The following is an 11,011-nucleotide window of genomic DNA, read 5'->3' on the forward strand; positions in this document are numbered from 1 at the left end:
GTGGGGGAGGGGAGGGAGGGGCTGGAACCGGGCAGGGGAGGAGGGAGGGGCTGTAGGGGAAGGGGGAGCGGAGGGGATAGGGGGAGGGGAGGGACCAGGGGGCGCAAAGCGGGGAGGAGAGGCGGATCTGGAGCACCCCCCACCCACCCACCCGCTGCCGGCGTCCACAGGGCAACTGGACCAGGAGGTGCGTGTCCGGCCCGGGATGGGAGCCCCAGGCCACGGAGGGGCAGAGACGGCCTGAGGCCTGGGCCGGCCACTGCGTTCAGACTGAGTTCCTGCCGGAAGGATGAAGAATTGTCTTTAAGGATGACAACGGGCAGGACGGGCCCATCAACTCATCTTCGCCTGTCTCCGGGCCCACCGCACCTCTCAAACCCCACACCATTCTCATTGCCCAGCCTGTGTCCCTACTTCCCCTATGAGATCTCTCCTCTTTCCTCTGTCCCTGGGATAGGAACTTAGCCAGAAACAGACTGTCTCCCCTTTCTGTCTGCTGACAGCGTTTCTCTCCCTACTATTACCTGTGCTCAGGCCCATCCAACCATCCTCCTCCCCAGCCTGACACACTTCCCCACCCTCTTCCTTCACCTGGGGGACCCTCTGCCTCTCCACCCTACCCACAAACCTCTTTTGTCTTGCTTTCCCAGGCATGACAGCCTCCCTGCCACGACAGCCTCCCTGCCACCTCCCACCCCCACATTCCCACCCCCACACTCCCACCATCCTCCCAACCATCCCAGCACCCTCCTTCTTAATCTTGGGAGGCATCTGGTCTGGCTGAACTGGAGAATTCCGGGATCTAGGCCATACTCCTTAGCAGAGAGCCCCATCCTTGGGAGGAGGAGCAGGAGAGAGCCTGAGGATGAAGTGGGGGGGTGGGGGAGGAGGTGGGAATAAGGTCAGGCCAGGAGGCCCCTGAGGACAGACTGTGGGGAGAGTGGGACTGAGGAGAAAGCAGAGGAACTAGAGCCAAGGCCAGTGGAAGAGGGGGGCCAGCAGGAGGTATTTGCGGGGGAGGTTCAGCAGCTGTCTTTCCTAAGACAGGGACACATGGGCCTGGTTATTCCTCTTGTCACATGTGGAGTGGTAAGAGATGGGAGAGGGAGAAAGACAGGGCAGGCAAACAGGGCCCTGGCACAGAGATAAGTGGGCTTAGCCATCAGAGCCATGGGGCCCCAACACCTGAACCCAGCTTAATCCAGCACATGCACCCCCTCACCTTGAAGTCCTCTCAAACTGTCCAGACTGCTTCCTGGAAACGCTGACCCCTGACAGGATCTTCTCTAATACAGGCAGTACCCACATTCCCACTGGAGTAGGAGGAACAAGACATGACCCCCAGTGTGTTATTGATGACAAAAGCAGGAAAGCAAGAGCCTTAACAGATTTTAGCAGCAGGTGTGTTGTCCAGGGAAAAGAAATTTGGACAGCCAGGAACCGAGAGACCCACCAGTCTAAAACCAGACCTCTGTACCTCTTCCTGAGGGGTGAAAATGTCCTGCCAGATTCCTCCTAGGAAAAAAACTGTTTCCCTCCCGTCTTCTCCCCTAGCCGGCTCCCAGATTTCCCAGCTCCTAGGAAGAGACAGATCCCCCTATTCAAATCCTCTGTGTGGTATGTGTGAGTGGGAAAGCTGGGCTCCATTAGTGAACCATGGTCCAGGCAGGGGCTCCAAGTCCTACGCAGGTGGGAGGAGAAAGCGTCACTTCCGGGGCCATTGCTTGTGTCTAGTGGCTCCCTGCTCTCTGATTGGGCAGAATTGGCCTGGGCAGGCGGGTGACCCCAGTGCCCCAGAGGGGCTGTGCCCCAACAGCCACCTGTCTTCCTACCCATCTGCTCCCCAGAGTGCTGCCTTCTCTGGACCTGAGTCCTGGAGCCCTTCTCTACCCGGTGAGTAGCAAGCCAGGTTTGGAGTTAAGTGAGGGTAGGAAGGACTGGAAAGAGGAATTGGGCTCTCTGCTGGGGGAGGGGGAGGCAAACTGGAACCTACAGGCACTGACCTTTGTCGAGAAGAGTGTGGCCTTCCCAGAATGGGAGGAGCAGGACAGAGCAGGGGTAGGGGGTGGGGTGCTGGGTTCTGAGGGACTGATAACAGACTTAGTGGAATACAGCACAGTCCTGGCTGGCCCTCAAGAAAGGGGACATGAACCCAGGGAGAAAACAAGAAAGAAGGTGCTTTTCGGACTTAGGGAACATGGCACCGAGGTGGACACAGCCTCAACCCCCATTCATACCCAGTCATTCCTAATGAGCTTAAGAGGTTCTGAATCCTGGGGCTGGGGAAGCTGGGCCAGGCAAGCCAGGGCACAAGGAGAGGGTAATGGGAGGAGGGCTCATGAATGTTGACAGACCTACAGGAAATCCCAATATTGAATCAGGTGCAGGCCTCTTTGCACAACTTGTGAAAGAAGAAGGAAGCCATGTGGGGGGTCCTGCAAAGGAACCGGAAGGGGTCTACAGAGGGGGCAGGGAGGAAGGTGAGGGCTATGAGACCGATATGGTGGGTGTCTAAGGTGAGGTAAGCCCTGTAAGGCAGGCATCAGCTCACCCAGCAGGTGCTCATTCCTGGGCAACTTGCTTCAGGAAGGAAGTTCCAGAACTGTTAGCCCATCTCTTCTCCTTAAATAACCAAAGAGAAACCCCAAGAGGCTTTATGTGTTGGAGTAGATAGAAAAAGAATGAGAGGTTAATTTCTCCCACATCATCTTCTCAACCTTTTAATCACAGACTTTTAGTAGTTCAGTTTTATTTTGGTCCAATTCCCCTCCTCAGCCCCACTCCCCAAGCTACCCCTGAGCTCATTGTATATGTTTGCTAGCTCCTGGTCCTGGCCCTGTAGCCATTTCCAATCTTTTCTCCAGGCTTGAGCCCCAGTGCGTCCATTCTCTATCCCCATTCCAGGTTTTCTCCAACCAAACAAGCAGAGTTGCTCAGATTTTGAGGCAGTTAGATGTGTGTGTACAAATTCTGCCCTGCTGCCCTTGGCGGGGGGCTGGGGCACCAGAGCCACCTCAGAGGTACTGAGGTACTCTGACGAAGAGGAGACACCATACGGTACAATCACAAGATGACTGGAACAGTCGGGGCTTTAGCAGTTCCAGGCTGGTCAGCATCTCACACCCTCCCAACGTCTGTTCCCCCAGCCAGGCAGAGTTTCATTTCCTTGAAACTCCATTAATTGTTCATCATTCCTGTCACTTGCAGGATAGGTTCTAAATCCTCCTCCTCCTTGGCCCACCTGTGCCCCACCTGTGCCCCGCCCCACTCTGCCCAGAAGTGCAAGAGCCCAAGCCGCCTCCATGGCCCCAGGACGGATTCAGGGGAGAGGCCCCATTCAGGGAGCCACTCCAAGCAGACAGCCTGGCCAGAATGGAGCTGACTGGTAAGAAAACCCTTGGGAGAACTAGGGCCAAATCAGAACCTGGTAGAGGGAAAAGAGAAAGGAAATGTGCCGTGGTGGTGGGATGAGGGGGAGGCGGCCAGTCTCCCAGGAATAAGGCCTCTGAGCAGCAGATTCCCTGGATTGCAGGTCTGGGTCCTAAATAGGAATTTCTGGACCGCCAACCGACAATGATTTCTTCCTTATCCACCCCTTTCAACTTCACCTCTCCTCATCTAAGAATTGCTCCTCGTGGTCATCCTTCTCCTAACTGCAAGAATAACTCTGTCCAGCCCGGCTCCTCCTGCCTGTGACCCTCGACTCCTAAATAAACTGCTTCGTGACTCCCATGTCCTTCACAGCAGACTGGTGAGAATCCCCAGGCACTCTCCCTTCTGCCCACTTAACTAGAGAGATACCCTCACTCCCACCACTCCCTCTCACGACCCAATCCAATCACTACCCTTCCAATATTGTCTTAGTAAGACCACCACCAACACCCCCTGACCCAATTACTACCCCTTTACAAGGATTATGGTTTATAGTCAAATGCTCTCTTAAAAGCTCTAGTCTGGCTGTATTACGCATGGAAGCCTATCCTGGTAATCGGGCCACCATAACGTGCCCTCTCCACCACCCCACCAATCTTTTTCAACAGAGCCAGTGTCCAGACATTAACCCTTTGTCCACACCTGTCCTTCTGCCTGCTGTGGACTTCAGCTTGGGAGAATGGAAAACCCAGACGGTAAGAAAGCCATCCTTTCCCTTGGTTTCCCTAATCCTGTCTTCATCTGTTTGCTACTGATTCCCATGAATTTTTCAAAATTTCTGAGCTCTCTTTTAAAAAGAGCTCCACTTCAACTTGGCCACCCTAACCCAATATACATTCTACTATGGGGATATCTTCTGGACAAGATGATGGCTTGTGGCCCAATATGTTAAATAGAGTCAAGGCTGACCAGGAAAAGCTGGATAGATGTCTCTCATGGCCATGCCTTTGACCTATTTCCATTCAACCTTTCTTTTTCTAAGGCAAGAAACAGTAGTCGATTTATTTTGTAGCATACTATTAGTCTCCTTGACCTTTAAATTCAGATTTTTCCCCTTTTTCAGCTTTATTGAGATATCATGGGCATATAACATTGTGTAAGTTTAAGGTAGTATACAATGTGTTAATATAATATACATATATTATGAAATGATTAACATTAGCTAATACCTGCATCACATCCTATAATTAATATTTCTTATTTATTATTTTGGCTGCACTGGGTCATCTTTGCTACATGGGTTTTCTCTAGTTACAGAGCAGGGGCTGCTCTCTAGTTGCGGTACACAGACTTCTCATTGTGGTGGCTTCTCTTGTTGTGGAGCACGGGCTCTAGGGCATGCAGGCCTAGGTAGCTGCAGCTCGAGGGCTCTAGAGCAGGAGCTCAGTAGTTGTGGCTCATGGGCTTTGTTGCCTCACAGCATGTAGGATCTGCCTGGACCAGGGATCAAACCCATGTCCCCTGCATTGGCAGGTGGATTCTTAACCACTGGACTACCGGGGAAGCCCTAATATTTCTTTTTTGTGGTGAGAACATTTAAAATCTACTCTCTTGGCACATTTCATGGAGAAGGAAATGGCAACCCCCTCCAGTATTCTTGCCTAGAGAATCCCGTGGACAGAGGAGCCTGGTGGGCTGCTGTCCATAGGGTCGCACAGAGTTGGACACAACTGAAGCAACTTAGCATGCATGCATGCATGCATTGGAGAAGGAAATGGCAACCCACTCCAGTATTCTTGCCTAGAGAATCCCAGGGGCAGAAGAGACTGGTGGGCTGCCATCTATGGGGTCACAGAGTCGGACACAACTAAAGTGACTTAGCAGCAGCAGCAGCACATTTCAAGTGCACATAATTCAGTATTATGAACTGTAATCACTGTATATTAGACCCCCAGAACTTATTCATCTTAATCTGTTCAACCTTAAGTTGGTGTGAAGAAGCAAGACGGATCTATCATCCTCTGATGACACAAAACTGGGAGGCACAGCTAAAATAACAAAAGACAGAATGAAGGTTCAAACCGATAAAAGGCTAGGTCAAAAACAAAGATGTATATAACAGATGCGTATAAAACTCTGGATGTGTGAAGTAACTGAATAAAATCCGCTTCCAACTTTCAGGCCATAGTTGACCCTGCTTCCCTCACATAAATTTTTAGCCCTAGTACTTACTATGAAACAGACCTGGGAGGGTTGGATTGCCTCAAACTTACCACTGTAATATTACCGAAGCAGCAGCTACTTAAAAAGCTAGAGATCCTAGGTGGCTTTAGATGTTTAACATCCACTATGTAGAAACATTCCTAAAAAGCTCTATTCTGAGTGGACTGCACATTTTAAAAAAACTTTATTGGAGCATAGTTGCTTTACAATGTTGTGTTAGTTTCTGCTGTACAGCAAAGTGAATCAGCTACACATATACATATCCCCTGTTTTTTGGACTTCCTTCCCATTTAGGTCACCACAGATCATTGAATAGAGCTCCCTGTGCTATACAGTAGGTTCTCATTAGTTATCTATTTCATACATGGCATCAATAGTGTATATGTGTTAATCCCAATCTCTGAGTTCACCCCACCCCCCATCTCCCCCTCGGCATCCATAGGTTTGTTCTCTGTGTCTGTGGACTACACTTAAACTACTGCACTGAGTACTAGCTATCCTCTTTTAGGTGCATGCTCATGTACTCAGGGGCCCATATTAAACTAGCATGTCAAAGCAACCTGAACAGTGAGAGGTTGGAAATTATGTTATGTGAGGAACTGTTTAAAAAAATAATAAAGCTCATGTGATGGGGTTGGAGAAGAGTAGCTGTCTTATGGCAGAGCACAAACTGCTTTAGTCTGAGACTGAAGAAACCTACTAGAAGGGAGTACTGCTGACCAGGTCAGCTCCTCTGCCCTCAAGACACCTAGAATTCCCTCGCTTCCCTCAGGTCTTCTGGGGACCGGGCCAGGGAGGAGGGGCAATTGCTAGTGATCCCTTGCGATCTGTTCTGCCATTTATCAGTAAGTCCCTTCCCTTCATCTTTATAATTTTTACGATGGTCTCGTATCTACATTAACTTTTTAAAAATCGTATGATCCTAACATTCTGTAGAAGGAAGACTGGATTTACAGCACTAGAACCAAGAGGTAAAAGCTATAATAGGGCAGATTACAGAATAATGCAAGAACGGGAATAAAAATAAAAAGAGCTTTTCTTACTGAAATTACGTGTTAAGAGCCAGCTGGGTTACCGGACACTGGAGTTATTCAAGCAGAGGCTGATGACCAATTGTCGGGAGACTGAAGGAATTCCTGTGCTGGGTGGGACCTAGGTCCTGTCCAATTCTCAGCTCCTATGATTCATTCTGCTGGCTGCTCTTACAGGCTCCCCACCCGCCATTCGAATACCCTTTGAAGCTGTCCGCTTCTCTCTTCCATCTCTTTCCCAGGAGCAGACCAAAGCACAGGACGTCCTGGGAACCACGACCCTTCTGCTGGAGGCAGTGATGGCAGCGCGGGGACAGCTGGGCCCCACTTGCCTCTCATCCCTCCTGGTGCAGCTTTCTGGGCAGGTCCGCCTCCTCCTTGGGGCCCTGCAGGGCCTCCTAGGAACCCAGGTAAGTCCCCACTCAAGGGAATTAAGAGAATATTTCTTTTCTGACTCAGTCCCCTTAGAAAATTCTGGAAATCCTGAGGGTGGAAGAGCTGACCTGCTAAGGAGTGCATCCTCCCAGTCACAAAGCCTGGGTTCTGGCAGCTTATCGTCCCCATGAAGACAGGCAGGCATGATATCTAGCCCAGGTCTCTGGCCTGAGGCCCATCCTCTGCCCTCAGCTTCCTCCACAGGGCAGGACCACAGCTCACAAGGATCCCAGTGCCATCTTCCTGAGCTTCCAACAGCTGCTCCGAGGAAAGGTGCGCTTCCTGCTGCTTGTAGTGGGGCCCAGCCTCTGTGCCAAGCGGGCCCCACCCGCCACAGCTGTCCCGGGCAGCATTTCTCCATTGCTTACACTGAACAAGCTCCCAAACAGGACTTCTGGCTTGTTGGAGACCAACTCCAGTGTCTCAGCCAGAACTACTGGCTTTGGACTTCCGAACAGGCTGCAAGGATTCAGAGCCAAGATTCCTGGTCTGCTGAACCAAACCTCCAGGTCCTTAGGCCAAATCCCTGGACACCTGAACAGGACACAAGGACCCTTAAGTGGAATTCATGGACTCTTTCCTGGGCCCTCACCCAGGGCCCTAGGAGCCCCGGATATTCCTCTGGGAACTTCAGACATGGGCTCCCTGCCACCCTACCTCCAGCCTGGAGATTCTCCTTCCCCAGCCCATCCTCCCCCTGGACAATACACACTCTTCTCTCCTTCGCCAACCTCACCCATCCCCACGGTCCAGCTCCAACCCCTGCTTCCTGACCCCTCAGCCATCACACCCAACTCTTCCAGTTCTCTTCTAGTTGCAGCCCACTCTCACTTCCGGAATCTGTCTCAGGAAGAGTAAGGTACTCAGCACTGCCAACGTCAGCCTCCACGTAGTCCCCTTACTTGTAGGAGAGGCCCTGGGAGACAGCTGCAGCTACACAGGCATACCTCATTTTATTGCTCTTTGTAGATATCCTATTTTTTACAGATTGAAGGTTTGTGGCAACCCTGTGTTGTCAAATGATGGTTAGCATTTTTTAGCAATAAAGTATTTTTTAATGAAGGTATGTGAATTACTTTTTTAGACTTGATGCTATTATACACTTAATAGACCACAGTATCATGGAAACATGAAGTTTATATACACTAGGAAACCAAAAACAAATTGTGTGATTTGCTTCCTGTGATATTCACTTTATTGTAGTGGTCTAGAACTGAATCTACAAGATCCACGAGGTAGGCCTTTATCAGATTTCCTGCTTTCACCTGACACCCAAAGTCCTGGTGAAGGGGGACATGCAGGACAGAAAACGTATAATTTTTTACTATATGCCAAAAAACTTCAAAAGCTATTTTTTAAACCATCAATAATATTCACCAGAGCAGTTAGTTATCTCTGGTCTATTTTCTGCACAAATTTACAGCTTACTAATTCTCTATATATTTTTCGTGTGATAATTCTGCAAAGGCCTGACCTGGCCTAGCTTCTGAACAGAGGTAGAACTTATCTCAGAGAAAAAAAGCCTGTGTTTTCTGCTCAGAACTAAAGTTAGTCTCTCTACTCTCTTTACTATCATTTTTAATGGAGCTCTCATCCCCTTTTCTTAGGAGACCCTTACTCTTGAGAAATGAAGGAGAGGTCTCTCAGAAAAGTTCCTCCATAACAGACAAAACTGAAAGGGATTAAATAATGAAGAAACGAGAGGACCCAAAGCTACCTGAAAAGCGAAGGGAAGATGTTCTTCTCATGGGCAACAGATCCCTCCCCCCCAACCCCCCACCCTGAGAGATGCTAACAGGAAGCTCTGGAGAGCCTTACACCCCAGGTAAGGCTGTACAGATGGGGTCAGTCAAGACGAGATGAGACTTGGATGTGACAGCTGAGCAAACAGCCAGCGCTTCAGCAGCTCAGCAGGAAGCTTCGCCAGGCGCAGGTTCCTGCCTCCCTCCTGTGGAGGTCAGGGGGAAATGCAGGAAGTGGCTTGAGTCAGTCTCCTTGGGCTCACACAGCAGGAGGGGCAAGTACAAGTTGAAGGCTCATTTCCCAATTCCCAGAAGTATATACTATCTGAAAAGCAAACCTGTGTGACCACCATAAACTCTGCCTGGGGATGTCTAGAAAAGAAGCTAAGCTTACGGGGCTTTTTGAATAAATGTCACCTTGGTACTTAGGAAGAAGTTTACTTTGCCCCCAAACACTCCACTGCAAAGGTCAACACTACCTCCAGAGGCTCCTGTAGGAAAGCTATTGGAAGCTTTTCCCCTCCCACTTCAAACTCCCCAAAAGACAGCAAAAGCTACCATTAGGTAGAGGAGCCAGAAACCTAGGGTTCCAAACACCACAAAAACCCCAGGGTCATTAAGGCATTCCAAAACAACAGAGTGAAAGCCCCATGTCAGGAACTTAATGCACATGACCTTAACACTCACACATCCCTATAAGGTGGGTTATTAACATCTCTGCTTTACAGATGAGGAGCAAGTTCCCAGTGGTTTCATAGCCTGTGAACAGGAAAAGAAACACCCTACGCTGACGTAGTCTGGAGCCCAAATGCTCCCCAGTGTGGTGCACTGTCCAATGTATCAGTGTCTCTATCGGAAGAAATTTCCAAGTCCTTAGAGAGGACACATCAACAGTTAAAACGAGTTCTGAGTAGAAACCAAAGCTCTTGGTGGGGTGACCAATTTAGGCATCTCCAGGTGTTGTTCCCCACACCCCCATCCCCCACCCCGCCGCCCACTTCATGGACAGAACAGTTGCCATGGAGAAAAAAAATCAACAAACGCACAAAGCTCAAAAGTGCTGTCCAAATCTCAGATGGTGACAATTTCTGCATAGAAGAGAATCCATTTATCCACACTACAAATTCCAATGTGGAGTCAAGGGAATGGTGAGTGGAAATTTTAATTTACTGAAATATTAAAGGAGGTTAAATCTAATGATCAAATGAAACACTTCATGGTACATGAAAGCCAGCACCCAGTACATGACACGCGAAAGGGACCGAAGACAAAGAAAAGTTTTCAGCACAGTCAGCTGAGAGACGAAGATGGCAAGACTACAAAAAAGTAAATAGCCAGAAAGCTCCAGGCATCCAGGGCTGGCATCTGACTTACCCTGGGGCAAATGCAAACAACTCATGGCTGCTCCAGTGTAAACTAACTCGCCTCTATTGAACATCTAACCCTTCATTCTATCTGGCTGATGGTCTGTCCCTTTCTCCCTTTACAGAAAAGACAAAAAACTGTTACAACGAGGACACTCTTATCTCTATTCAACTGTATGCCAGCTGTCTTTCTTCTGCCACCCCAGGGCGGCTAGGACAGTCTGCTACCCAACAAACCATTATTGGTAATTAGGTTCCTTTCTTACCTAAATCCATCCTTCTCCAATCCCTACAAAAAAAATTTTTTTGACTGCATGGAAAAGGTCCTAGGATTCCATAAAAATTCACCCCAACTCAATTCATGTCCTATTTCCCTCTCCCCTCACTCTCCCCCTCCCCACAGTAAAGCAAAAGAAACATCTTTTCTCCACCACCACCACCACCCTGCCCATCCCCCACCCCCCTTCGGAGGCCATTCATTTTCAACCCATTTATCTAAATACTATTCCTAACACATCCAGTAAAGACCTGAAAAAGATGGGGAAGGAAATACCCCAGGAATCCCAGCAGGACGACCAGCTCCCATGGCAAAACTGGGAAATCAAAAGAGACAACGGCTTAATATACACAAAAATCTTTCTGAATTGCTACCCTGAACTTCCCAGGGGAAATCAGGGTCCCATGTACTTTCTGAGACCACAAATGCCAGGCTGAAGACCGAGCTCAGATGCTGGAGTCCTTGCAAGCATCACCACTGCCTCAACTTTGCTCTCCCCCCTACTGTTAAATTAGTGACTGCAGTCAGGCTAATGTATTGTCCAGGGCACTGGCACTGAACTGCCAA

The 11,011-nt window shown here is 49.4% G+C and overlaps 1 protein-coding gene and 1 long non-coding RNA gene across 5 annotated transcripts; one reads left to right on the forward strand and one right to left on the reverse strand.

Moving 5' to 3' along the window:
• The first annotated feature begins 228 nt into the window (after window positions 1-228).
• THPO (thrombopoietin) lies at window positions 229-8,123 on the forward strand. Of its 4 annotated transcripts, XM_006056727.4 has the most exons (7): window positions 229-1,401; window positions 1,848-1,893; window positions 3,208-3,385; window positions 3,624-3,751; window positions 4,041-4,127; window positions 6,869-7,036; window positions 7,254-8,123. In XM_006056727.4, the coding sequence occupies exons 3-7, from the start codon at window positions 3,373-3,375 to the stop codon at window positions 7,917-7,919; spliced, it is 1,062 nt and encodes a 353-aa protein (XP_006056789.1). In that variant the 5' UTR covers window positions 229-1,401; window positions 1,848-1,893; window positions 3,208-3,372; the 3' UTR covers window positions 7,920-8,123. The 4 variants fall into 4 exon arrangements, with proteins under 4 accessions (XP_006056789.1, XP_044799993.1, XP_006056790.1 ...); XM_044944058.2 differs by lacking the exon at window positions 229-1,401 and having other exon boundaries at window positions 1,696-1,893; XM_006056728.4 differs by lacking the exon at window positions 229-1,401 and having other exon boundaries at window positions 1,696-1,893; window positions 7,266-8,123.
• LOC112585452 lies at window positions 719-1,619 on the reverse strand. The gene is made up of 3 exons (XR_003109844.2): window positions 1,478-1,619; window positions 1,223-1,313; window positions 719-859 (listed from the first exon to the last, which is right to left on the reverse strand). It is a non-coding gene; the product is annotated as an uncharacterized LOC112585452 (long non-coding RNA).
• Window positions 8,124-11,011: the final 2,888 nt, after the last annotated feature.

Source organism: Bubalus bubalis, chromosome 1, assembly GCF_019923935.1.
Source record: "Bubalus bubalis isolate 160015118507 breed Murrah chromosome 1, NDDB_SH_1, whole genome shotgun sequence".
Lineage (NCBI taxonomy): Eukaryota > Metazoa > Chordata > Mammalia > Artiodactyla > Bovidae > Bubalus > Bubalus bubalis.

Coding starts and splice junctions, on each gene's coding strand:
- THPO (XM_006056727.4), top strand. Junction 4,128..6,868: donor GAGAATGGAAAACCCAGACG/GTAAGAAAGCCA, acceptor TCTCTTTCCCAG/GAGCAGACCAAAGCACAGGA. Junction 7,037..7,253: donor AGGGCCTCCTAGGAACCCAG/GTAAGTCCCCAC, acceptor CTCTGCCCTCAG/CTTCCTCCACAGGGCAGGAC.